General features: G+C 44.3%; 1 protein-coding gene across 1 annotated transcript; it reads left to right on the top strand.

Annotated features, from left to right (window-relative positions):
• The first annotated feature begins 821 nt into the window (after positions 1 to 821).
• On the top strand, positions 822 to 6,039 carry si:dkey-82o10.4 (uncharacterized protein LOC797793 homolog). Its single transcript, XM_056286650.1, has 5 exons — positions 822 to 1,274; positions 1,804 to 1,875; positions 1,974 to 2,104; positions 2,469 to 2,606; positions 5,469 to 6,039. Exons 1-5 carry the CDS (start codon positions 858 to 860, stop codon positions 5,551 to 5,553), a joined length of 843 nt encoding a protein of 280 aa, XP_056142625.1. The 5' UTR covers positions 822 to 857; the 3' UTR covers positions 5,554 to 6,039.
• The last annotated feature ends 21,276 nt before the right edge of the window (positions 6,040 to 27,315 follow it).

The following is a 27,315-nucleotide window of genomic DNA, read 5'->3' as shown; positions in this document are numbered from 1 at the left end:
GTTTCCATGTCTGGAGGCAATTTCAATAACCAAGTGCTGCGCTGCTAATTATCGATAAATAAAATTAGTTAGACAACTTTACAGGGCGGGAGGAGAGCAGGTGTCTTTTCCCTGGATATTATTTTGGATTCCAACACATTATGAAAACTAAAAACGACAGCCAGCTATCAGGTGCAGACAAAGACAATTCTCCTGACCAGTAATCATAAACAACAGCAGGGATTTAATTATCAGACTTCAGATTTTCAGGGACTTCAAGCACCTGTGTGGGGAGCAGCGCAGAGAAAGAAAAAAAATTCCTGAAATCAAAACTTGAAAAATTGCCCTATAGTAATAAGGGAGGATGCGGCGCGCACACACACACACACACACACACACACACACACACACACACACACACACACACACACACACACACACACACACACACACACAGTTTGACAACGCTTTCTAATATTTTAAGCAAAAACGTGCGCGCGCACACAAAATAAAACACAACTCGTTATCCACATGTACTAATTCACACAAAATCAGAGAGAGAGAGAGAGAGAGAGAGAGAGAGAGAGAGAGAGAGAGAGAGAGAGAGAGAGAGAGAGAGAGAGAGAGAGAGAGAGAGAGAGAGAGAGAGAGAGAGAGAGAGAGAGATCAACCGGTGTGTTCCGTTAAAGTGCTTAAAAAAAGACACGGATTTCAACTGGACGCGAATAATTCCTGCTGCGGATACATAGAGATTTAGTTCCCTCTACTGGACTTCATTGGTAAAACTCCTGCTACGTATCCACCAAAAGGATTATGGGTACAGGCAGGGTGGGTTGCATAAAGTTGCCGGAAGTAGCAGTGCCGGGGGCGTGCATGGCATGACCTCTCGTGTGTCTTATGATGAAACCTGTATTGCCGTGGCGGACCTGATGCAGAGGACCGTTTACGTCGCTGCGTGCGGGAAGCTGCGCGGTTTTGCAGCGGGCACATCGAGGATCTGCCCGTGGATGAGATCCGCCGCCCACCGCCAGTGCTCGTTCATGCACACGCACACGAAACAAGAATGGACGAAACAAGAATGGAGAGCGTCGATGAGTTGGTGTCGGCTGGAGGGACGGCGGACCTTTTCCGCTGGTCAAAGACTGTACAGCACGGGCGAAGAACACCCAGGCATCACGGTGGTCGGCATCCCGGACCCCATCACCTGGATATACTGTAAAGTAACCATGTACCTCATAGAGGTGTGTTTTGAACCAGGCATCACCTCCGTTGACTTTGACAGAGGGGTGAAGCAGGTAATTAGTCTACAGCAGTGGTTCTCAGCCAGGCCCTCGGGTACCACCAGTACTGTTGGTTTTCTATTCTACCAAGTACATTCTCTTGTTTTAGGTCTAAAGCCTCCCTAATTGGAAACTCGAATAACACGCAAACAACATAAATGTAATAACACAACTACCTGGTAAAACCAGCAGCACTGGTGGTACCTGAGGACCTGATTAAGAGCAACTGTTATAAACAAACACTTCCAGTCATGCACTGCATTGAAATTCTGAGTCAGTGTTATTTGCGAAGTAGGCCAATGTTAGCATACGAGGAATTTCAGTTGGTACGAGTACTAGGTTGTAGGATCATACATAAATACAATGATTATAAAAATAATGATGCAATAAAACAGACATGATAAAACGTATGATCCTTCTGGCAGGTTTCCTTCATTCTGTAGCCAAGTTGAAAAATGGCAATGACAGTTGCCAGTTAAAGGTCTTTTTCTGGCATCAGCCATCAGCACAAGTATTCACCTGACCAGTCCTCTATCTATGCCAGGCACTGGTTCACATCTCCAACATAATGTCTTGTGGCAGATTTGACGAGCTGAGGGGCATCATGTCAAATGAGGTAGGCTTAACTAATCACACCTACAAAACAGGAATGCAAAAGAGATGTACTTAAAAGAAAATACTACAAAATATGTCTATCCTTTTTTGTCTTTTCAGGTGTTAGAGTACATTAAGAAGAACTGTAACTCTTTAAACGTTGTTCAGAGACAACAGCTCGCCATCTCAGCGGATGATATATTATTCATGCTGCCTGAGGACGTGAGTGTTATCATTGACCAGCATGGTAGGTCCGATACCATCACCTCATCACATAGAGGGGTGTTGTAATCTACAGGGTTTCTCCTGGGTGTGCATATTCAGCAAACACTCCCTGGTTAAATGAAGGTCAAGACATACTGCTGCTACTGATACAGCGATAACACAACTGCTTACTTCCTACAACCACTGTCACTATTAACTAGCACAATCACAATGATTGTGCTAGTTACTACAATATGCCACTGTCATTACTACTACTGCTGTCACTTCTAACTATCATCATCATTACTAATGTAATTACCACTGTCACTACTAAATATCACTATTAACGATGTCACTACTAACTACTACCATCACTATTAACCGAGGTCTCTCCGGGTCTCTTCCAGGTAGGAAGTTCTGCTTCGTGGTCATGAGGTTCTGGTTCCTGTCGACATTTAAAGGTCCCGATGACCCAGAGGGCACCAAAATCTTCAGCATCACCCCCACAGACGACAGCACGCCAAAGAAAATAGTGACTGCTGTTTATGAGTAAGAACTTCACCTCAGCCTCCTCCTTCATCTAAACGTATGGATTGCCATCAAATCTCCCCCGATCAGGCTTAGACATGTACAGATAAATTCAGTGGGTGCCAGCTCTGTTTGTGCTATAAAGCTGATTGTCAAGGATGAATCTTGCAAAGATGTGGGCTGTCGGTCTGTGTCTCTGTTCATTCTACTTGTCCACACTGATGAGCCACAACATTATGACCACTCACAGGTGAACCAAATAACATTGATCATCTCCAAACAAGGGCACATGTCAAGGTCTGGGTAGATTAGATGGTAAGCGAACAATCAGTTCTCATAGTCAATGTGTTGGATGCAGGTGAAATGGGCAGGAACAAGGACCTGAGCAACTTTGACAAGGGCCAATTTTTTATGGCCACTGCCCCTGCCTTGGGGCAGTGAAAGAAGGTTGCATGCTCCACTGAGTCCCGTTTTCTTTTAGATCACGTGGATGGTCATGTATGTGTGCACCGTTTACCTGGGGAAGTGATGGAACCAGGATGCACTGTGTGAAGAAGACAAGCTGGTGGAGGGAATGTGATGCTCTGGGGCAATGTTCTGCTGGGAAACCCTGGGTCCGGCCATTCACGTGGACATCAATTTGACATGTGCCACCTACCTAAATATCATTGCAGACCAGGTACACGTCTTCATGGTATTGGTATTCCCTGATGACAGTGGCCTCTATCAGCAGGATAATGTGCCCTGCCACTCAGCACATATCGTTCTGGAATGGTTTGAGGAACATGATTAAGTGTACAAGGTATTGCCCTGACCTCCAAATTCTTCCGATATCAATCCAATTGAGCATCTGTGGGATGTGATGGATCAACAAGTCCAATCCATGGCGGCTCCACCTCGCAATTTACAGGACTTGAAGGATCTGCTACTAAGGTTTTGGTGCCAGATACCACAGAACAACTTCAGGGGTCTTGTAGAGTCCATGCCTTGGCGAGTCGGTGCCGTTTTGGCAGCACATAGAGGACCAACAGCATCTTAGGCAGTTGGTCATAATGTTTTGGCTCATCAATGTATGTTGAATCACAAGTAGTATTTGCAAATATTTGCTCAGGGACTTAATCATATGTTAGCAAAGGCTCAAAATTGTCTGCAGGCCATCCAACATATGGCATGTCTCATTTCTCTAGTAAAGGTAAGAGAGCCAAAACCAACTCAAGGTGGTAAATGAAGTGTTTGTCAAATATGTGCATAAGTTATGGTTTATAACTTAAAATGGTAATCTCTGCAAGAAGTGCCAGAGAGTGACATGTGTGGGCGGCACACAGGAGTCGTGAAACATTTATACTGCCAAACATATTCATTAAGTGTAGTAGTGAGGCTTTGAATCTTATTTCTCCTAAAGCTGCCGATGGAATAAGATATCTTCATTTGTTTCTTGTTTAAGTTGACTTGTTTTGTTGAATCTCCTACAATATAATCAATTATTAACTTGCTCATTAGTTGTAAATTAAAAGAGGAACCAGAGGGGATGACTATATTCAAAGTGCAGTTCCCAAATGCTATCAAAACTCGGGCTTTAAATGTAGTTATGTGAAAAAGCTGTTCCAGAACACAATAATACTCACATGTAATGTGTTTTTATTTTTGCTAATATTACCGCATCAATGATTGTGTCGAACACTGCATCCATCTGAGAAGTTTTAAGAACTTGACCTTTTGTCATAAAGTAAAGATTCCAGTAGTGATCCCGTTTTGAATTTCTGTCATTGCAATCACTAAAGAAAACAGTTTGGACTTTGAATTGTTTGTGGATTGGGTCTTCACACAGAAATAATCTTCTCTTGGACTTTTTGCATGGTTAAGAACCAGACACAATTTTGCGCTGACACAAAGAGAGGAAATCATCGCACCTCTGATCCATGGAATAGTAAAATCCTTTTTCCATGTCTGATGGGGAATCCGGTTAGGAGTTGGACCACACGGTGTGGCTAGCTTACCTAATACCCACCAATCTAGTTAGGCAGATTGTCTCTGCCATTGTTTCCAGTCTTAGACTCCCCTCTCCTAAAGCCTATTACACTTCAAATGTGAACCCTGAACCAGCGAACGCACAAGTTGACAGGATAAGGAAACAACTTTGGGAATCGTCAGTTTTATTTTGAAGGTTATTTTCGATCCAAACTTTGATGATTCCATGCTCCACCTTTTAAAACTCTTCTACTTTGTGGAAAAAAAAATCAGAACAGCTAATTTAAAAGAAATACTATACAAAGATGATGGCTCCTCACTGTAGGATATAAAATCAATGAGAAGTCATTATCTGATTATGTATTATTATATTTATTTTATTATATTATTATCATATATATTTAAATTATTTATTATCTGATTAGTTATCTGATTGATTGTAGGATATAAAATGCTTGGCTTTTCCTGGTCACAGTTATAGCACTGAAATGGTTTGTAAGGAAAAAATAATAGCTTTTTTTTTTTTTCTAAGAACATTTTCCCAAGTTAACAAAATACAATAGTTTACATATTATTCTAAAAGAGTCAGCAGGATTTGTTACTTATTTTCACAATTAAAGAACTGGTCATCACTTTCCGTCTGTTTGACCAAACTGTGGTTCTGCTTGAGTGACAACTGGGAAAGATGAAGGGGGAAAAACAAAACTGACAGTACGGTGAGGGATTTCCAGGAAACGAGAACTGAAATGAGACTAAAACCTAATTTTCTGATGTAAACCTCATAGCAATTGCAACAAGAATGCGCAAAAAGCTATAAAACATTAATTACCAGTAAAGCAAGCTCGGGGGTGAAAATTATGTGATGTCTGTAAGAAAGTTAACTGTCTTTTTTATAATATAATTCCTCTTTGCCAGATTCCAGCGAGAGCTGACAAGAGGGTCGTCACAGGACTGGAAGGTCACCCATGTTTGGCACTGGCATTGGAAACTGACTGAGTGATTCGATGAGGCAATTCAGTGATTTTAAAAAAAAAAATTAAGTATTCATTGGGATTCAGGAACAGCCAAGCAAAGACTCCATAAAAGAAAACGTTGTGTAACTGCTAAAACACTCCTTACTTTAAGGTCCTCCTTTGACCCTCAGACACCAGACCCTTGGGCTGACGGTTTCCTTCCAATGACCTCACCAACAACTTTTAAAATGTGAATGAAACTGCTTGAGAAGACAAAGTTGGAAAAATTACTGTTTCCTGATAACCAAAGGCATGGCTGTTCTGCCTGACTGTTGTTTATCTGATAAAGATCTGGACCCGGTTTTGAGTCAGGATGTGACCGGTAGGTATGGCATTCACCACAGACTGACAATTAGATGGGTTTACCAAAGAACACACTGAAAAGTCTCTCCTCGCAGAGAAGTTGTGCCTGAGATGTTTTTAGCCTCTCAGAAGTGTTTAGGGTGAATAAATGTGTTTGACATTGAACAGAAGTAGTTAAGGTGTCATTTTAAAAGTACTAACATTTGTGCTGCAGCAGCAGTATGAAGAGGGCAAAAAACACAACAGGCATTTCAATAGCATTTTTACTAATAAACTGAAAGTTACATGCCAAGATGACAGATTGGGGGGGAAAGAAACTAAACTGCATGACAACCAAAAGTCAAGAAGCATGAAAATAGACATACAGGATCAGACTGACTAGAAGTACAAGGCCAAACAATAAAAAGACAATATGCCATTTTACTACCGGTGTTGTTCACACAGCCTCCATGCTCATTATCAAGTTCCTGTGAAGGTACACTTCTTTTTTAGGATTTTTTTCCCCCATTTTCTCCAAATTGTACTGGGCCAATTACCCTACTCTTCTGGGCCATACTGGCTGCTGCTCCACCCCCTCTGCCAATCCACGGAGGAGTGCAGACTACCACATGTCTCTTCCAATACATGTGGAGGAGACGCCAGATGCTTCTTTTCACTGGACAGTGAGGAGTTTCACCAGGGGGACTTAGCACTTGGGAGGATCACATTATTCCCCCAGTCCCCCCCCGATCAGGTGCCCCAACCGACCAGAGGAGGTGCTAGTGCAGCGACCAGGACACATACCCACATCTGGCTTCCCACCCGCAGACATGGCCAATTGTGTCTGTAGGGATGCCCGACTGTGCCGGTGGTAACATGGGGATTCGAACTGGAGATCCCCATGTTGGTAGGCAACGGAATAGACCACTACACCACCCTGATGCCCAAAGGTACACTTGTTAAATGTGACATCTTCCAGTCATGTTAACCTCTAGGTTGGGTCACTAGGAGAGGACTGAATTTTATTATTTCTTAATGTTTTATAAACTGATAGCCATGACACCAGCAGAGGGCCCGACATTAAGGGCCATCCAGAATCCCTCCTGCCCTCAACACCAAACCATCATAACCCTGACCACCCCTTCATTCAGGCTCACATCGCCTGCTCAGCAGCTCCCCCAGTCATTTCTGGTTTAATTACCGATTGTCAGCTAAAGGTAAAAGAACAGACTGCACCTAAACCTGCATAAAAGGTGAAGTCCTCATGTTTCTCAACTTATTTTCTCCTGTCCATGATATTACCATTGTGTGCATTCTGCAAGTAAATATCAGTGTTTTGGTTCTTCTGATGAGGGAAATGCGGTGAGAAGGTGCAAAGTGAAAGGGGATGTATATTCCACATGGTTGCAGTTGGTTGGCCCAGTTCGTAGTTGGTCACCAGGGCATCGCACAACATTTACACGTCACTTTGCTAAATCACAGCAATAGTGTTACAAATGCTGCAAGCAAAAACAAAGAGTAAGAAAGTCTTAATTTCACTGGAAAATCCCCACCAATTGAGTTCACTCAAACACATTTAAACCAGATACATGTCACCTGTCAAACACATCAGCGCTGACAGCCTGCTGAATACTGCGTGACATCCCATTCTGTTATATTAGTATTGACAACTTATCTGACAAAGAGAGAATTTTGTCATTAGCAGCCTCTAATTCATGCATAATGGAATATGGTAAGGGATTATTCTAATTTTCCTGTGTAGGAACAGGCAGTCTGTTGAAGTTTGCGTGGGGGGGCGTTTGGTTCCGGTGGAGCATCTTGGGGAGTCCTAATGAGATCAGATGAGTGTGGTTAGCTTAGCACATGTCAATATGCTGGTGGACACGGTAAGAGCACATTAAACAATTCATCACGCCTGTGCATCATTTAGTCTGACGGTAATTAAAGGAGAAACGATCAAAACAAGTGGTGAATGTTCAAAAAAAGCTAATGGTCTGTATTAACATGTTATCTGACTGTTGTGTAATGTGGTGACATGTCTATCAGAGGAGGCTATGTGCCAACACGTTTCATTAATCTGGTTCGCTAAAGAGATTGCAAGCCATTTTAAGATACTTCCATTGTGTGTGTGTGTGTGTGTGTGTGTGTGTGTGTGTGTGTGTGTGTGTGTGTGTGTGTGTGTGTTTCATGTATATGAAAAATAAAAAAGGAAAAGAGGAACACACATACTGTTCCCCTCCCCCCACACATGCATGCCTGCATGCATGCATGTTGATTCTAAGACACCCTACATGTATCGTGTTCGCTTTTTCCCATTTTAAAACTGATGAACACAATGAAAAAGTAAATATGGGTGGAAATCAAATCAAAGACTGTGACAAAACAAATTACTTGAAATGAAAAGGAGCAGAAAAGACATTTTAATATTTAGCGTTGTCTCCCATCAGCACCGACATTTTTCTTTCTAAAGATAACATGAACGATTTAACAGATTGTTCCACAGTGCCTTATATAATACAATAGAATAACACAAATTAATGTTGAATACTAAACACCAAAATGACGCTCAAACACATTTAACCCTAATTTAAATATCAATTTCACTATATAATATCTATACTAATATTTGTTTTAATCAAAAGAGACTGAAAATGATTTCAGAGAGAAATTAGAAGAAAGAAAAAGATAACTACACTTAGAAAAGAGGATGCAGTATTTATTTTATGTAATTTATCAATGGCTGATGGTTTTATGTTGAAATTAAGCAACTTGGAGAGTAGGACTGAGTCGGCAGAGACACAGGAAAGATAAATATTGTATTTTTCTGTTTTCTAAGAGGAGAGAGTTCAATTTAAAATGCTGCTATCTCTGGTGAGTGCCTTTGTTAATCCCACGTTTAAATATTTAAAGCTACACTCAGGGTTCCCACTCTTTTTAAGAAGACATTTTTCAGGACTTCTCAAGGACAGTCTCCTGACAGAAGGGCATATTATTCATTGGTAACTAACAGTGGAAGCCTCAACAATCTCTAAATGGACTGTAACTTTAGCTGGTCACTGAACATCTCAGCAGATTAAAATGTGGATGGAAATATGCAATTTCAGCTAAAAATATGCCACCTGGGTGATTTCATAACCTAACTACAACTTTCCATAACCACAGTAATATTTCCCTGATCAACTTTATTTTTGTCCAAGTTGTTATCATGACTGGTAAACTATTCTACACATTTCCAGGTTTTCCAGGGTGCATGAGGACTCGCAGGATCCTTGTTTTAGTTGAACTGTGTGTCTCTTATGTAGATGGTGGTGAGTGTTGTTTGAGAGCCATTCAAAATTAACCAGAGTCGGGTGTCTGGGTGGCGTGTGTTGCCTATCAACATGGGATCGCATGTTCAAATCCCCGTGTTACCTACGGCTTGATCGGGCGTCCGTACAGACACAATTGGCTGTGTCTGCGGGTGGGAAGCCGGATGTGTCCTGGTCGCTGCACTAGCGCCTCCTCTGGTTGGTCGGGGCGCCTGTTCTGGGGAGAGGGGGAACTGGGGGGAATAGTGTGATCCTCTCACGTCCCCCTGATGAAACGCCTCACTTTCAGGTGAAAAAAAGTGGCTGGCGACTCCACTTGTATCGGAGGACGCATGTGGTAGTCTACAGCCCTCCCCGGATCGGCAAAGGGGGTGGAGCAGAGACCGGGACTGCTCGGAAGAGAAGGATAGCCGGATACGTGAGATCAGAATGTTTGTAAACAAAGAGCGCCAAGCTACTTCCGGGTGGATTCTAGTAGCTGGGTAGTGCCTAGTAGCTAACGTACTGTAAACTACTAATAAGACACGTTAGCCCCTAACTAACGGGTCTAACCCTTTAGTCGAGCGGTTAGCGATGTCGCCTTGTGATGCAGTACAGCTCGTTTCGAATCCCGCACCGGGCAAGAAAATAACCGGTTACAGTACATAACGGTTAGATAGCACTAGTTGAACAGACAAATTAATTTTCAAAATACCGAAATCGTGCTGTGTGTGGGGCTGTAATGCCAAATGTACCCCTGCAAACAAGTTTTTAGGCTTTTCCGTTTTCCATCAGATAAATCTAAATCTACCCAGCGAAGTCTGTGGGTACAGAGGGTAAAACGGACGAAGAGCACTGCTAACGTTACAAAGTTAGTGAAATTTCCAGGAGGACTATTATCCCCAAAATAAACATTGGTGCACAAGATACATTGTTGTGGCACCCGGCATTACATTACCCAGACGTCAGTTGAGTTCCTCCAAATACCGTCTGGCTAGCTAACGTTAACTACATTTTACTCAGTCAAAGTAACGTAAATCCCCGATCGCGTCATTACTAATGAAAACAACATATAATATTGTCCATGAAACACCCAGCTTTCTATAGCTAGGCCTACTACTTTATTTTTGTTTCAACAGAATTATTAATTAATTAGTCGCGAACACCACCTTACCTTCTCATTCAGCTAGGCGATCCAAAAAATGTCCCAAATGTCCGTTAGGAGCAAAACGTCCAGAGGTGGACAAATATCTCGAGAGATATGTCTCGAGACGGGACATAGGCATATTATGCCTCGAGACCGGTTTGAGCTGAATGTCCCACTGTTGGACTAGGCTCCAACACAAATAACGTTAGCTAGGCTAGAGAGCATAATCCAACAAACTTTTGTATTGATGTTTACACACGTTATTCACAGCAAGTTGAAGATAAAATGAACACAAAAACAATAGTTTAATTTAATCTGCACTCAAAATTACTTTATTATGCTCTTTATTTCATACACACATGGGACAAACCTTACAGACACCTTGCTACAGACGCGTTTCGACTCTGCCTTCTGTGTTGTGTAAACATTGCACTCCGCGAAGCTAGCCACCCGGAAGAAGGTTGTTTGTTGTTGTGACGTCACGCTGATCTCGTATTGGGGAGAAAAAGGGCAGAAAGAAAAAAAGAAAAATAAAGAAATTACCGCCAAACAAAAAACATGGTTGAACTTGAGTTTTACTTCCTGATATTGTATCTGTTGGTAAAGGTCTTCTATCAGCTTGTTCAGTCATATCTGGTTGTTAGACACAACAATTTCACTTCTTCTGACTCACCACTACCTACTTTCTTCAAAACAAATGCATCATTGATTTGGATATTTGTCGTCTTTACACGTGTAGCCGGGTGGTAAATCTGTTAAATATGTTAAATGATTTTCCACTTAAATTTAGTATAGTTTAACTGTTAATATATGTAATTGTTACACTGTCAAGCCATGTAAAATGTCATTTGATGTAGTTAAATTGTGAAGCAGATTGTGAGTGTATTTTTATAGTTTTGGTTGTCATTGCATGTTTTGACCAGTAAGTGGCAGTGTTGCGGACTTTTATTGTAACTCCGTGCAAGTGATCCAAGTGCATCTTGGATATTCTTTCTTTTTTTCTTGTGTGGAGCACCTGAAGATTGCGGTGTGACGGTGCTCTGACTCCGCAGTAAGTAAGGGTAAATATCTTGTGAAATATACCTGTAACATTATTCCAAACAATATTGTATGTCGGTAATTTGACAAGATGGTTTGATTTAGACGCTACTGGAGTTGATGTTCGGTGATTTTGGGCGCGAGCCGTCGACCACTGTTCGCCATTGCAGGCATGACAAGGTAATGTTGGCGTGAATAAGCCACACCATGCCATTGTATTTGGGATGTAAAGGTTTTATATGCATTTTAATTCTGTTTAAAGGTAACTGACAGAGTGAGAAGTTGCGCAATCTTCAGGAAGTTCCACATGTCTTTGTTAAACCCTGTTTAACATACATAGTCCACTGCCGTATTTTGCACCGTATGTTGTATGTTGTATTTATTTTCCTTTTAAAATCTTTTCTGTTAAACTTGCCACATCTGTGAACATTTATGAGCTGTTTGCTCGAAAGACACAGGAATTTATGCACTCAGTAAAATGATCTGCATTCGAAGGTTCAAACAATAAAATTAAAGCTACAAGAACCCCGGAAGTAATTGTGTCCTGTGTGGTATCTAATTCCACGGGCTACATAATTTTGGTACCAGGAGTGGGGTGTAGCTAAAACATTTTTTTTTAAATTGGCAACAGAGTGGCTTATTTTTACTTAAAAAAAAATACGGCAGTGGTGAAGATTGCTGGTGACGTCCGTTGGTGTTGAGTCTGAAGCCATCCTGCTGTGGAGGTGGTGACCAGCGAGAGACGACGTGAGGGGCTCTACGAGGTTCTGGTGCTTCCTGTGTCACACGACTCAGCCGTACCAGCGCAAAGGACTCCAGCGCTAACTTCAGCTACAAAGACCAAGATTCAGCAAGGCTCCAAGTTAAAGACTGTCCTTGTAGTATCTTTGAACCAGGTTTTGAACTAAATATCCTCATTTATACTGGACTGAGTAAAGATTAATATATCATTATGTCTAGTGATTCTGGTGATGAAGGGAGTTCACGTAATGATAATGGCCACACCTCAGGTGGCATAACGGGTATAGGTGAAGGTGCTACAAAAGAAATGCAGACCACCATGCAAGAGCTCGCCAGACTGCGAGATGAGCTCACCAGGTTAAATGGTGAAGCAAGGGCTCAGAGAGCAAGTGATAACAGTGCACCCACACGTTCATACATCTACGTTCCAAGAGAACGCCAGATCCAAGCATTTAGTGGGGAGTGTGGTACAGACAGGAGATCTGTCGAAGAGTTTATTGAAGAGGTTGAAAGGGTTTTAAGATACAGAGAGCAAACAACAGAAGAACAATGTGACTATATACTATCTCTATTGCGTGGCCCTGCATTGGAAGAGGTGCGACTATGCATGAGGGGTCAGTCAGTGGGGCCCAGTGATTTATACTCTTACCTGAGCAATGCATTTGGGGAAAAGCGCAGTTCCACACAGCTTTTGCAGACCTTTTACAACCGTAACCAAACTGATGGAGAAGACCTCCGTGACTACTCCCATGCACTATCCCAGATTTTGAGCTCTGTAGTGAAACAGTCCACAGATGTAATACCTAATGAGAAAACTGTGCTCAGAGACCGGTTTATTGAGGGTTTAAGAGAAGCAGCACTCAGGCGTGAACTCAGGAAAATGGTTAGGGACAAACCAGAGAGCAGTCTTCTAGATGTGAGGAACGAGGCCCTCCTGTGGGAGATGGAGGACAGCAGGTCTCATCGTCCCAGGGTCATAAAGAGCAACCAAGTTACATCAGAGGTTCCAGAAACCCAGTGCTCTATTATTAAAACAAACAATGACCAAGGTACTGCATTAAATGATGTTCGGAGAGCAGTAGCCCATCAGGAAAAACAGCTAGCAGAGTTAGGCAAAACACTTGCTGATCTAGCCTTTGCTGTAGGTGAACTGAGTAAGCGCAGCACTCAACAGACATTCCTAGAGCCCAAGCCACGACCTAGACCCCAGCCAAAGTTCACACCAGATGGTCAGCCTATCTGTTTCAAGTGTAGCGGCATAGGTCACATTGCAAGAAAATGCTCACAGGCCAGAGGGGGTCAAGGGGACGCAACACCTAGTTCTTATGTAGTGCAGGAAAACTCGCACCCTCAGTTGGCATGAGCCACACAACTCGAGGGGAGGAAGCTGGCTCACCAAAAGAGACTCCAGACAGAAGCAAGATCTTAGAGCGTGCAGTCGGAGAATGTAAAACTGTTGAGGTGAAACTACGAGGTGTTACAGTGTCCTGCTTACTTGACACTGGTAGCCAGGTCAGTACAATTTCTGAGAGTTTTTTCAGGGAACACCTGTCAGTGAAAGGCGAAGACATTCACCCGGCATTTGAGTGGTTAAAGATCACTGCAGCTAATGGATTAGACATACCCTATATGGGCTATGTGGAGCTTGATGTAGAAGCCATGGGTCTGACTATCCCAGAGCGAGGTTTTCTGATAGTTAAAGATTCTGAACACTCTTCCTCTGTTCCAGGTCTAATAGGGATGAACATTGTCAAAAAATGCAGAGAGCTAGTACACACTGAGTTTGACACCACACTGCAGGAGAGGTTTGACTCAAACTGGAGAGAGGCTTTTAATCATCTTCATGCAGTACATGCAACAGACAGACTCTCTTTCGCTAGGGTAGCTGGTAAGGATGTAGTCCATATACCTGCTTCATCTGCTGCTACAGTTATGGCTAGGGGACTCAGGACCGTGAGTGAGGATGATTCTTTTTTGTTGCTGGAGTCTGTGGGTGTCCCCGTTCCTGGAGGTTTGGTTGTTGTGCCTACTTTGGTTTCATCGGGCAATCACATTTTTCCAGTCCGAGTCATGAACATGTCTGATGAAGATATCTGGCTAGGGCCACGGACTAGGCTAGGGGTTTTGACTCAGGTAGACTGTGTGAAAAGTGATGAGCTTTGTGAGGTACAGTTCCAGAGAATCTCAGCAGACACTGAACAAGTGAGTATCAGTGAACACCCCGAAACACCGACAGATGTGCAGGAAATTCTCGGCAAGCTCAATTTTTGTGGAAGCCCAGAACAGCAAGCACAGCTGACTTTGTTACTGGAGAAGTACTCTTTTGTGTTTGCAACAGAAGATGAAGATCTAGGCCACACTGACAAAGTACAACATGAGATCCATCTGACAGATGACATACCTGTAACACAGCCATACAGACGAATCCCACCCACACAGTACAGTGAAGTCAGGGAACATATTGGCAAGCTGCTTAAAAAAGGGGTCATTCAAGAAAGCTCTAGTGCTTATGCTTCGCCCATAGTACTAGTGAGAAAGGCAGATGGTAGTCTGAGGCTATGTGTCGATTACAGGAAACTCAACTCAAAGACAAGACGTGATGCATTCCCGCTCCCGAGAATTGATGAGAGTTTTGATGCGCTGAGAGGGGCAAAGTTCTTTTCGACCATAGATCTTGCGAGCGGATACCACCAGGTAGCTATGCATGAGAGAGATCGGACTAAGACTGCATTTACTACACCGTTTGGTCTGTATGAGTACGTGAGAATGCCTTTTGGTGTTTGTAACGGTCCAGCTACATTTCAGAGACTTATGCAAGTTACTATGAATGATCTCATTTTTCAGATACTCCTGGTCTACCTAGATGACATCTTGGTTTTTTCAGAGACATTTGAGCAGCATTTGGAGAGACTTGAGACTGTGTTTTAGAGACTGGCAGAGACGGGCCTTAAGGTGAAGTTGCAGAAGTGTGCTTTTCTACAACAGTCAGTAAAGTTTTTGGGTCATCAGGTGTCAGCAGAAGGTATAGGAACTGACCCCTCCAAGGTCTCTGCTGTTAAGAACTGGAAGGTCCCAACCACTGCCAAAGAGCTGCAGTCGTTCTTGGGTTTCTGTAGTTACTACAGGAGATTCATTCGAGGCTTCTCACAGATTGCCGGGGCACTGCATGACCTAGTCAACAAATGTTCAGGTGTGAAAAAAACAGGGAAAGTAGGTCACTAGTTTTGTAATATGTGGACACCAGAGTGTGACTCTTCCTTTGAGCAGTTAAAGGAAAAACTTACCTCTGCTCCCATTTTGGGTTTTGCCGACTTCACACAACCATTTGTAGTTGAGACAGATGCTAGTCAGCATGGATTAGGCGCTGTATTGTGTCAGCAGCAAGGTGACACCAGACGTGTCCTAGCATATGCTAGCCGCAGACTACGCCAGGCTGAGAAGAATGACCGAAATTATAGTAGCATGAAGTTGGAGTTGCTTGCCTTAAAATGGGCAGTTGCTGAAAAATTCAGGGGTTACTTGCTTGGTTCAAAGTTTGTTGTCCTGACTGATAACAATCCCCTCTGCCACCTCAAGACAGCCAAGTTAGGTGCTATAGAGCAGAGGTGGGTAGCGCAACTGTCTGTTTTTGATTCCGAGGTTAAGTACCGTCCTGGTTGCAGTAATGCCGCCGCAGATGCTCTCTCTAGGCAGGAGTTTGCAGGGGAGCCTGAAACAGACCCTGACTCGGATTTTGACGACTGTATCACTGTGTGTAACCTGATTGAGCGAGGAACAGTTCTGGATCCTGGTCTTGTCTCTAGAGGTCTGGAGTGTTACAAAGTGAGACAGATCCGTGCTGGGGAGTCGAGGTCTGGTGAGACAGGTACTAAACAGGGCAACACCCCCACACTGCCAGGTTATACCAGAGAGGAGCTGGTAGGTTTTCAGGCCGGTGACCCCACCCTAAAAGAGTTTAGGGCATTTTGGGATCGGGGGAGGAGGCCATGTCCCAGAGAGAGAGCAGCCCTGTCTAGTCAAGTGAAAAGATTGTTGAAACAATGGAGATGCATACAACAACGAGAAGGGTTGTTGTACAGGGTTATCACAGACCCACGTCATGGAGAAGTGTGGCAGTTGCTCGTGCCTAGTTGTTTGAGGGACCAAGTTCTAGAAAATGTACATAACAACATGGGACATCAGGGCATAGAGCGCACTGTAAACTTGCTAAGAGGGAGGTGTTTTTGGGTAGGGCTATGCGAGGATGTTGAAAGCTGGGTTAAAAACTGCGAGCGGTGCATTTTGACCAAGATGCCTCAGCCAAAAATCCATGCTCCAGTTCAGGCATTCCTGGCCTCCCGACCTCTAGAAGTGGTGGCTGTTGATTTTACAGTGTTGGAGGCAGCTTCAGATGGCCGTGAAAATGTCCTTGTTTGTGACCGATGTGTTTACAAAGTTCACACAAGCGTATGCTACCAAAGACCAGAAGGCTGACACTACAGCTAAAGTTTTGCTCAGGGAGTGGTTCATGAAATATGGGGTCCCAGAGAGACTGCACTCAGACCAAGGTCGAAATTTCGAGAGTGAAATTATAGCAGAGCTGTGCAAACTCTATGGGGTTAAAAAGACACGGACAACTCCCTACAGGCCACAGGGAAACGGTCAGCGTGAAAGATACAATCGCACACTCCATGACTTGTTAAGGACACTCCCACCAGAGAAAAAAAAGCGTTGGCCAGAGCATCTGTCTGAAGTAGTATATGCCTATAATGTCACTCCTCATTCCACCACAGGGTACTCGCCTTATTATTTGCTTTTCGGGGTACAGCCACATCTCCCAGTAGATGCTTTATTAGGGCGTGAGTGTGTGTCAGACAGGAAACAGGATTGGTTGTCTGTTCTTCAGGAGAGACTCCGACAGGCACACGAGAGAGCCAGAGAGTACTCAGAGCAGAAGGCAGCTGAGAGGATCTCACTGCAAAATGAGAAGGTGTATTGTCCTCCTGTGGACATTGGTCAGTTGGTTTTCCTACGTCACAGACCCCCAGGTAGACATAAGATTCAGGACACATGGACCTCAACAGTCTACAAGGTAGTTGACATCCAGGGTACCACACACACTGTTGAACCTTTTGAGGGAGGTCCCATTAAAAGAGTTCATAGGTCAGAGTTGCGACCTTGTGCAAAACCAGTTCCCAAACCAAGAACTAGAACTAGGTTACAGACCACTACACAGCCTGTAGCTGAGGTTGAGCCTGAGTCACCTGAGGCTGATTTTGTTATTGTTGAGGAAGTCATCCCTCGCCGGCTTGTGCAAGTACCTAACCTGCCTCTTGCAGCAGAAAGTGTTAGTTTACATGTGACAGCACCCACAGATGAGAGTGACGGTGAAGGACCTGAGGAAGGTTATTCAGATATGAGAAATTGTGGCACAGAAACAGAATGTGTTAATGATGTGCATCCAGACGTTAGCGACAGTGACTTGCCCATTATTGAAAACAGGGACAGGCCCGCGCTAACAGATGATGCTGGTGGAGCAGGACGTAGAACCTATGCACCTAAACCTGCCATTAGGAAAAGCAAGCGGGAAATGGCTGGATCTCATTCAAACCCATTTCATCTGCCAAAGTCAGCCTGTAATGCAGTCTCAGTCAGCACAGACATGGTCTCTAAGGTTTTGACAAGCCTGGGTGCTGCTCTCTTTGAAAAGGCCTTTCAGGGAGTATTTGAGTCAGTTCATGTTTCGTAGTCACCGAGGACGTTGACTATATTTGCAGGGGAGTATGTAGCCGGGTGGTAAATCTGTTAAATATGTTAAATGATTTTCCACTTAAATTTAGTATAGTTTAACTGTTAATATATGTAATTGTTACACTGTCAAGCCATGTAAAATGTCATTTGATGTAGTTAAATTGTGAAGCAGATTGTGTGTATTTTTATAGTTTTGGTTGTCATTGCATGTTTTGACCAGTAAGTGGCAGTGTTGTGGACTTTTATTGTAACTCCGTGCAAGTTATCCAAGTGCATCTTGGGTATTCTTTCTTTTTTTCTTATGTGGAGCACCTGAAGATTGCGGTGTGACGGTGCTCTGACTCCGCAGTAAGTAAGGGTAAATATCTTGTGAAATATACCTGTAACATTATTCCAAACAATATTGTATGTCGGTAATTTGACAAGATGGTTTGATTTAGACGCTACTGGAGTTGATGTTCGGTGATTTTGGGCGCGAGCCGTCGACCACTGTTCGCCATTGCAGGCATGACAAGGTAATGTTGGCGTGAATAAAGCCACACCATGCCATTGTATTTGGGATGTAAAGGTTTTATATGCATTTTAATTCTGTTTAAAGGTAACTGACAGAGTGAGAAGTTGCGCGATCTTCAGGAAGTTCCACATGTCTTTGTTAAACCCTGTTTAACATACATAGTCCATTGCCGTATTTTGCACCGTATGTTGTATGTTGTATGTTGTATTTATTTTCCTTTTAAAATCTTTTCTGTTAAACTTGCCACATCTGTGAACATTTATGAGCTGTTTGCTCGAAAGACACAGGAATTTATGCACTCAGTAAAACGATCTGCATTCGAAGGTTCAAACAATAAAATTAAAGCTACAAGAACCCCGGAAGTAATTGTGTCCTGTGTGGTATCTAATTCCACGGGCTACATAATACTGCACATTTTCATGCAGTACAGCTTTGTTAGGTGTCTAAATTTAAAAATAGTTTTGCACAGATTAGTGGGATGGAGCGACCGTAAGGCCATCGGAAGCGTAGGCGCCCTGAGGCGTGAAGGAGCTGATATGCTTAAGCGCGGGGACGCGCTTCCCGAAGGAGGGGGGTAGTGTAACGTGCATGGATAAGAAGACACGCTGGCCGCTGGCTCGCGGGTCTGACCCTTTAGTCGAGTGGTTAGCGATGTCTCCTGCGGTGCGGGCGATACGGGTTCGCGTCCCGGCCGCGGCAGTTCCTGTGGTTGCGTTGTCCCCCGAATTCGCTACACACGCAAGGTCGAAAGTACCAAAATTACATTTATTTTCTTTTCAATCTTCATGATTATAGTCTTAAGAAGTCAGAGGTGGAGTGTATGTCACTCCATCACACATGTTTAGTGAATTTAAAAGGTACAATCTGTAATGGCATGCACCACCATGTGGAGTACGGTTGAAACACAAGCACTGTACTGACAACTGGAAACATGACATGTCTTGCCATTGGGTCAACATTGTGAAGTTTCTTTGAAAAATGAGACAATTGAAATCCTCAGAAGGAAATGAAAGCAGTACGGCATTGGTTCGTGTTCTCATTTGCAAGTAATAACGTGAACAAAGGTAACGTCTGTGTTATGTCTGCACACATCGACAGTGCTGCATTTGATTTGGTGCTGTTCTATTGTGCTGGGATAAATTGGTGATGCCTGCGGACTCTGGGTTGTTTGATCGGGTCTGCCTGTGATGCTGTGTTAGTCTAAATAAAGAATGCAACGCAGAGGTTGTGTCGAGTGACAGCGCTGTGTCCTGACGTGATTTCTAAATGCAATATTGGCGACGAGGATGGCTTATATCTCTCTCCCACCACCTGCCCCCTTCCTGGCATTACCTGGCGAGCCTCCGGTGTAACAATAGGAACTATTGTTAGGAACCATTGTTTAGTTCCTTGTTTACACAGGGGTCGTTTAGGTTGTTGCACCTGGAATAACGGACCGAGCGTGATGCATAACCTTACGTGCCGAAGTTATTATTAAAGTTTATAGCCCCGTGGGGTTGAAACGAGTTGTAACGTCTCATTAGTAGAAGGTAACAACACACTTTAACATGGTGGCAGCGGCGGACGACTCGGTTTGAAGTTTGGTGCGGAAAAGTTTCTAGGAGCGGCAGAGCGGTTAGCGTTCCTAAGCAACGTTCAGTATATGTTAGCATTAGCTGCTAGCGTGAGACTGCCGTGTGACATGGATGGGCTTAAACCACCGCAAACGTTATGTCTGGACTCAAGCAACCTTTCGAGGACATGGAAGACCTGGAGGGACGAGTTTGCTCTGTATGTGGATTTAGCCATGGCTGACGCCGATGACAAACAGAAGGTGAAACTGTTCAGCTATCTTGTCGGGGAGAGCGGCAGGGAACTTATGGACACGTTACTGGGCGACACACCGAAGGATGCATGGACGTTAGATGACATTATAGAGAAGTTTGATGATCACTGCGACCCCAGCGTTAACGAGACTGTGGAACGTTATCGTTTTTTTACAAAAAACCAGGGCACCAGTGAAAATATAGACCATTATGTCATGGAACTGAGAGTGTTGGCAAGAACATGCAACTTTGGGACAGTGAGAGACTCGCTCATTCGGGATCGGATTGTGTGTGGAGGTAACAACACAATCGTAAGAGAAAGACTGCTCCGAGAGAAAAACTTGACACTGGACACATGTTTGCAGCTGTGCAGAGCCGCTGAGCTCTCAAAGGACAATGTGAAAACCATCTCGGGATCGATGGTGGAAGAGGTACATGCAGTGCAAGGAGCACAGTATCGGAAACAGACGAGCAACACTGTGGAGTGCAGATATTGTGGAAAAACGCATGAGAAAAGTAAACAAAAGTGCCCAGCGTTTGGGAAGAAGTGCACAAAGTGTGGAAGAGAGAACCACTTTGCAGCAAAATGCAGAGTAAAACCGGAACTAAGGAAAAAGAAATATGTGAGTAAAATAACAACTGAATCTGAGAGTGATGAATATGAAGATATTATCACCTGTGTAAAAGAAACTGAGAAAATGAAGAAAACTCAGCTTCTCTATGCTGGCATGCTTCTAGGCAAGGACATGATCAAATTCCAAATAGACTGTGGTGCCAGTTGCAATATCATCCCAATTAACCTGCTGAATCCAGATGCCAAATTAGAACACACGAAGAGTGTACTAGTAATGTACAATAAAACCAAATTAAAACCACTGGGAAAATGTAAAGTGAAAATAAGAAACCCGAGAAACAACAAGCTATATCGCTTAGAGTTCCAGGTGGTGAATGCAGCTGGTACAGTGCCTCTGCTGGGTAGGAGAGCCAGTGAGGCCATGAAATTGATAAAAGTGCAATATGAAAAAATCATGACAATAGACAGTATTGTCACAACAGAAACAACAACAGGACAGTGGATAATGGGACAAATTAAAGATGAGTATGCTGATGTGTTCATTGGCGATGGCTGCCTCGAGGGAAAATACAAAATAGAGGTGGACAGCACAGTGAAACCAGTACAGCTGCCAAAGAGGCGGGTCCCAGTCGCCATGATGAAACCACTGAAGGACGAGCTACAGGACCTACAGCAAAGAGGGATCATAACACCTGTGGAATGCAGTACAGATTGGATCAGTGCAATGGTAGTGGTACAGAAACCAAGTGGGAAACCAAGAGTGTGTATCGATCCCAAGCCTTTGAACAAAGCTCTAAAGCGCAGTCACTTCCCACTGCCAACCATTGAGGACATTTTACCGGACTTGTCAAAAGCAAAAGTGTTCACAGTGTGTGATGTCAAGAGTGGATTCTGGCATGTGCAGCTGGAGGAGGAGTCCAGCTATTTAACAACATTTGCCACTCCATTCGGACGTTACAGGTGGCTGAGGATGCCAATGGGGATAAGTCCGGCCCCAGAAATCTTTCAGAGAAAGCTCACACAAGCGCTGGACGGTGTACCGGGCTTGTACATTATAGCTGACGATGTACTGATCACAGGCCAAGGGGAAACACAGGAGGAAGCTGAGCGTGACCATGATGGAAAACTGAGACTGTTTCTTGAAAGATGCAGACAAAAGAACATCAAGCTGAACAAAGACAAATTCAAGCTGAGACAAAAGGAGACCACATACATTGGACACCGCCTGACGGCTGATGGACTTAGGGCGGATCCAGAGAAAGTGCTTGCCGTTGAGAAGATGCCGGCACCGACTGATGTGAAAGGAGTGCAAAGGCTGCTAGGTATGGTAAATTATCTAGCCAAGTTTTGTCCCCACCTCTCAGACCAGTGCATAGTGTTGAGAGATTTGACACACAAAAACAGGGAGTGGAACTGGACAGCACAGCATGAGGAGGCTTTCCTCAAATTGAAAGAGACTATAGCAAAGGTCCCAGTACTGAAATATTACAACCCAGATGAGGAACTCACAGTGCAGTGTGACGCTTCAGACACAGGTTTAGGCGCAGCGCTCATGCAGATGGGTAAGCCAATAGCATTTGCAAGCAGAGCACTCACTCAAACAGAGCGTGGGTATGCACAAATAGAAAAGGAGTTCTTAGCAATGGTTTTTAGCATGGAAAGATTTCACCAGTACACATACGGCCGAAAAGTGATGGTGCAAAGTGATCACAAGCCGTTGGAAACAATAGTGAGAAAACCTCTACTAAGTGCACCCAAAAGGCTGCAGGGAATGATGCTGCGCATACAAAAGTATGATCTAGATGTAGTATATGTGCCAGGTAGAGACATGCTGCTAGCAGACACTCTGAGCAGAGCTTATCTTCCTGAGAGTGCACCGGATGCAGAACTAGAGACTGTCAACATGGCACAACACTTACCTATCGCAGCAGACAGGCTACATGATATACGATCTGCCACAAAAGAGGATGAAACACTGCAGCTTCTCATCAAAATGATGCAGCAAGGATGGCCTGACGATAAGTCAAAAACACCAAGGGAAATCAAGCCCTACTTCTCATTCCAAGAGGAGTTAAGCCACCAAGATGGAATAGTGTTCAGGAGTGAGCGCGCTGTCATCCCTGATGCATTGAGGAAAGACATCACTTGCCGCCTACACGCATCACATCTGGGTGTGGAAGGATGCCTACGGAGGGCTAGGGAGTGTGTCTATTGGCAGGGCATGAACGACCAAATAAAATCATATATAGCAAAGTGTGACATCTGCAGATCAATGGACATTAAACAACAAAAAGAAACACTAATGTCACATGATGTGCCAAGCAGGCCGTGGGCAAAGGTGGGCACGGATCTGTTCATGTTTGAAAACAAAGACTACCTCATAATTGTTGATTTTTTCTCAATTTTTTGGGAAATAGATTACCTGGCAGATACCAAGTCAACCACAGTGATACGGAAGCTGAAAGCTCATTTTGCCCGCCAAGGTATCCCAGATATTGTAATCTCGGACAATGGCCCACAGTATTCGTCACAAGAATTCCAGAAGTTCCGTCGACTGTGGGGATTTCAACATAAAACCTCATCACCAGGTTACCCGCAAAGCAACGGCAAAGCTGAGTCAGCTGTTAAGACAGCAAAAAGACTCTTGCTCAAAGCCAAGGCTGCTGGACGGGATCCTTATCTTGCCCTTCTGGACCACCGCAACACACCATCACAGGGTACTGATACCACACCAGCACAGCGGCTGCTCAGTCGCCGTACCAAAACACTACTGCCAACCAAAGCAAGCCTGTTACAGCCGAAAGTTGTGCAGGTGAAACAGGATTTACAAAATAACCAACAACGGCAGAGGGCATACTACGACAGGTCGGCTAAAGACTTGGACACGCTTGCCCCAGGTGAATGTGTGAGAGTTCAGCCTCTCGCACCCCACACTGGCTGGAGAGTGGGCAAGGTGCTGAGGCCGGTCGATAGGAGATCCTATGAGGTCCAGCTGCACACGGGTGGTGTCATCAGGAGAAATCGCAGACACCTCAGGCATGCACCAGGGACAATCTTCACTGACACTATGGACATGGAGATCAGCAGCCCCAGTCAGCCAGAGAGTGTTGAACCCGGACATTCAGAGAGTGTTCCTTCTCGCAGTGTCTTAGCAGGAAACAAAACCAAGGACACTGTTGACAGGGCCAACCCTGTTACCACCAGATCAGGCCGCTCTGTTTTGCAGCCGCAGCGATACAAAGACTTTGTGACCTCACATAGATGAATGGATCTGTAGCACTAATGGACTTTGGGGGGGGGGGGGCATGAATGAAAAAGAAAAAAAAGTGAATCACAAATGTTGTGCAAATATATTAAAGGTTCTAAAAAAAGAAGAAACTGAAAAGAGAAAGGATGTAACAATAGGAACTATTGTTAGGAACCATTGTTTAGTTCCTTGTTTACACAGGGGTCGTTTAGGTTGTTGCACCTGGAATAACGGACCGAGCGTGATGCATAACCTTACGTGCCGAAGTTATTATTAAAGTTTATAGCCCCGTGGGGTTGAAACGAGTTGTAACGTCTCATTAGTAGAAGGTAACAACACACTTTAACATCCGGTACCATGTGTAATGATCTGTGCCCTCTGGCTATGTTAACTTATAACATTAATAAAGCAAGGACGACTTCTCTCGTGCTGGGTGTTTATTCACCGACCGGATTCCCACTTGTCATGTACCGGTTTGGCATGTAAGGGCACCCGTATGTATGTGACGTCACCTGTTGATGTGCGGAGAAGCGCGAGGAATATTGTTCGGGCAGTCTTGCAATACGGTGGAATAAAGCAAGCCACGTTAGGCATTGTGTAATAACGGTGTGCCTAATCATTTATAATCAATGACACCTAAATAAGCATATAGGTGGGAATAACGGATCAGAACAATGGCGACGAGTGATGTACCGAGCCTAAGCTAAGTGATGAGCTAACGTTCGTAACGTTTAGTTAGATCTGAAGTGTAGCTAACAGTTGTAGCTAGCTAGCGCGGCAGCATGAAAAGACAGCATGCGTACCGGCGTTTGATTGCTACTCCGACCCGGCGACTTTGGGGCCGCGGTGGACAAGATGGCTAATGTCATTTGAACTGTTTGCTGATGGGAAAGGTCTGATCATCGATGATAACACCGAGGATGCAGTGAAGCAGCGCCGGAGAGCACTTCTTTTGCATCACGCAGGTCCAGACACACAGGACATCTTTTCAACTTTGGACGCCACCGGAGAGGTGACTGATTATGATGCCGCTATTGCAGCTTTGAACAGATATTTCGTGCCTCAAGTAAATGCTACATTCGCCCGCCAGACATTTCAGAAAACCTCTCAGTACAACAATTCGCTACACGCTTGAGACGTGCGGCAAAAGACTGCGGTTTTGGTGGAGACACAGACGATCAGATTAGAGACGCAATTGTAAGCAAATGCACGTCAAGTTATGTTCGCCGTAGACTCCTCGAGGAGGCGCGTGGTTTGGTGCTTGCTCGCGCTCTCGAGCTGGCGGCACAGTGTGAACAAATTGAAGAACAAATGGCGGAGATGTCTGTGAGGGAGGGGAAAGCAGAGGCGACTGTGAGTCGTGTCTCACAGAAAGGAGGGAAATATCAGAAGAGAGGACAAGGGAGACCGGGCGCAGATAGAGGAAAAACGGACAAAATGGACAAAACGTGTTTTAGATGTGGACATTCAGACCACTTTGGGAAAGACCCCAATTGTCCCGCGCGCGGCCAAACGTGTCGCAAATGCAATGGTAGAGACCATTTCGCAAAGCAATGCAAAACAAAAGGTGCAACAGGAAAGGAAAAAGTGCATAAAATAGAGACAGAAGAACATGATTATGCCTTTGTATTGAGTGATACAAACAAGTCAGATAGGCTCAACATAAATGTGGGAGGAGTTAGCTTGAAGACGCTTGTCGACTCCGGGGCTACTTGCAATGTGATAGACGAAAAGACCTGGGCGGGTTTAAAGTCTGAGAAAATTAGGTGCCACTCATATGTCCCAAAGCCGGAAAGGAAACTATTTTCTTATTCATCTAACCAACCTCTACCCATTAAAGGGGCGTTCACATGCAAAGTAAAAATAGGAGAACGCTGTGAACAAGCAGAATTCATAGTAATCAGAGGTGATGGAGAACCACTACTAGGAAAAGAGTTGGCCATGAAACTAGGTGTACTGAAAATAGGTGCCAACATATCAGCCGTCAGAGACATGAATCAATCACTTCAGCAGCAGTACCCGACTGTATTTCAGGGGGTAGGGAAGCTGAAAACAAAACAGATAAAGCTACACATAGACCCAGAGGTGACACCAGTAGCACAGCCACTCAAGCGTATACCCTTCAACCTACGGGCGCCTGTGGAGGCCAAGATAAAAGAGCTCCTAGATCTAGACATAATAGAACCGGTCGATGGACCAACACCATGGGTAAATCCAGTGGTCATTGTGCCCAAGGCAAACTCAGAAATAAGACTGTGTTTAGACATGCGACAGGCAAACCTTGCCATCATCAGAGAGAGAAATCCAATACCCACTGTGGATGAGCTACTACAAGGGATGAATGGATCGGTGGTGTTTAGTAAACTGGACTTAAAGTGGAGCTACCACCAACTTGAAATGACCCCAGAATCACGCGGAATCACCACATTCGCCTTCCACAACGGAGTCTACAGATACAAGAGACTCATCTTCGGCGTGTCTTCCGCCAGCGAACAGTACCAGCATGAAATCGCCGCTGCACTGGCTGGTATAGAAGGTGTGGAGAACATCTCAGATGATGTCATAGTCCACGCTAAGGATGAGGAGACACACAACGAGCGACTACACACAGTCATGAGGAGACTGGAGGAGTGCGGACTGACGCTAAACCCTGCCAAGTGTCAGTTCAACATGGATCGACTGATTTTCATGGGAATCCTGCTGTCTGAAAAAGGAATCGGTCCTACAGAGGAGAGAGTGAGAGCCGTGAGCGAGGCGAGAGAGCCGGAAAACGCATCGGAGGTGAGAAGCTTCCTCAGGCTCGTAAGTTACAGCAGCAGATTCATTCCACAGTTTGCAACAGTGTCAGAGCTGCTGCGATGCCTGACAAGAAAGGACACTCCGTTTGAATTCGGTCCAGAACAGAAACAAGCGTTTGAGGCACTGAAAGAGGGCTTAGCCAAAGCAGGGACACTAGCCTACTTTAACAAAGATGCACCGACCAAAATCATTGCAGATGCTAGTCCAGTGGGATTAGGAGCAGTGTTAGTACAGACCCAGAATGGAGAAAATGTTCCCATTTGCTATGTCAGTCGTGGTCTAACCGACTGTGAACGCAGGTATTCTCAGACAGAGAAAGAGGCCTTAGGTCTGGTATGGGCGTGTGAAAGGTTACACCCATACATCTATGGTAGACGATTTGACTTGGTTACAGACCACAAACCTCTTGAATCTATCTACAGCCCACGCTTGAAACCATGTGCTCGTATAGAGCGATGGGTCCTAAGGTTACAGCCTTATGATTTTAAAGTAGTACATATCTCGGGCAAAAAGAACATAGCAGACCCACTATCACGTCTGCTGGGGAACAGCGCACTGAAACAGAAACATGCACACGGATCCGAC

Source organism: Lampris incognitus, chromosome 9, assembly GCF_029633865.1.
Source record: "Lampris incognitus isolate fLamInc1 chromosome 9, fLamInc1.hap2, whole genome shotgun sequence".
Lineage (NCBI taxonomy): Eukaryota > Metazoa > Chordata > Actinopteri > Lampriformes > Lampridae > Lampris > Lampris incognitus.
This window is presented reverse-complemented; position numbering and strand designations above follow the sequence as displayed.

Bases quoted from the DNA above. Each gene is read 5' to 3' on its own strand.
- si:dkey-82o10.4 (XM_056286650.1), top strand. From the start codon at position 858: ATGACCTCTCGTGTGTCTTATGATGAAACCTGTATTGCCGTGGCGGAC. The intron at 2,105-2,468 runs GTCCGATACCAT...TCTTCCAGGTAG, and splicing joins ATCATTGACCAGCATGGTAG to GAAGTTCTGCTTCGTGGTCA. The intron at 2,607-5,468 runs GTAAGAACTTCA...CCTCTTTGCCAG, and splicing joins ATAGTGACTGCTGTTTATGA to ATTCCAGCGAGAGCTGACAA.